Consider the following 998-nt stretch of genomic DNA (forward strand, 5'->3'; position numbering starts at 1 on the left):
TATAAAAATTATATTAATGTATTAATATTACATACTTTAACAAGGATTATATCGAGGTTACAGTTAAACATATCTGTCGTTGAAGTTAGTTGCCCCTGCATGTATAGTTGATAGTACTACCAAATATGGAACAAATCCTGATAGAACGACACTAAATATCAGTTCACACGATGTAAGTAGTTGTGACATCTATCACTATTACTATCACCGTTATAGTGGTACCTCGGCTTTACTATAAATTTTATTCCAATTGACACATATAAGGATTTAAAATTAGCTGCTACTCTAATTCTGCAACAATAATTCGAAAATGATTTTCACAAAACTTTTCCTTATAATAATTATTATAAAATTTTTGTCCTGAACATTTTACACAGATTTTGCTGTGTGATTGTACTTACAATTCAACTGAAATATTTATTTTTGTTTCAGGAGAAAGTCAATTTTCTGCTGTAAGCATCATGATGAGGCAACTCAAAGATAGCGGAGAGGTAAGAATTATCTTTTTTTTTTTTTCTTTTCTTCTTTTCTTTTTTTATACATTAGTTTGTATAAAAATAAAATGACGGGAGTAAGCCTTAAAAGAAAAATGTAAATTGTAGTGTAGTTTGAAAGACTCCTTGAGTTAATATAATACCAAACAAGTGAGCACCAGTCATTGATCAGTAAATAGATCAGGCTGCAGCTACATTGGATCCCATCTGAATGAGTACCATAAAGGTAATAATTCAGAATGAGTACCATTAGGTAATAATTCAGAATGAGTATCATAAGGTAATAATTCAGAATGAGTATCTTAAGGTAATAATTCAGAATGAGTACCATAAGATAATAATTCAGAATGAGTACCATAAGGTAATAATTCAGAATGAGTACCATAAGGTAATAATTCAGAATGAGTACCATAAGGTAATAATTCAGAATGAGTATCATAAGGTAATAATTCAGAATGAGTACTATAAGGTAATAATTCAGAATGAGTATCATAAGGTAATAAT

The 998-nt window shown here is 29.1% G+C and overlaps 1 protein-coding gene across 1 annotated transcript in view; it reads left to right on the top strand.

The window, feature by feature from the left end:
- pip (heparan sulfate 2-O-sulfotransferase pipe) overlaps positions 1-998 on the top strand; it is a 211,671-nt gene that overhangs the window by 201,065 nt on the left and 9,608 nt on the right. Inside the window, exon 3 of the mRNA XM_014425013.3 lies at positions 433-491. Within this exon, the coding sequence (XP_014280499.2) occupies positions 433-491 (59 nt within the window). The remainder of the gene's footprint in view (positions 1-432; positions 492-998) is intronic.

The sequence above is a fragment of the Halyomorpha halys genome, unplaced genomic scaffold, assembly GCF_000696795.3.
Source record: "Halyomorpha halys isolate HHAL.00 unplaced genomic scaffold, Hhal_1.1 Scaffold490.1, whole genome shotgun sequence".
In the NCBI taxonomy this organism is placed as follows: domain Eukaryota; kingdom Metazoa; phylum Arthropoda; class Insecta; order Hemiptera; family Pentatomidae; genus Halyomorpha; species Halyomorpha halys.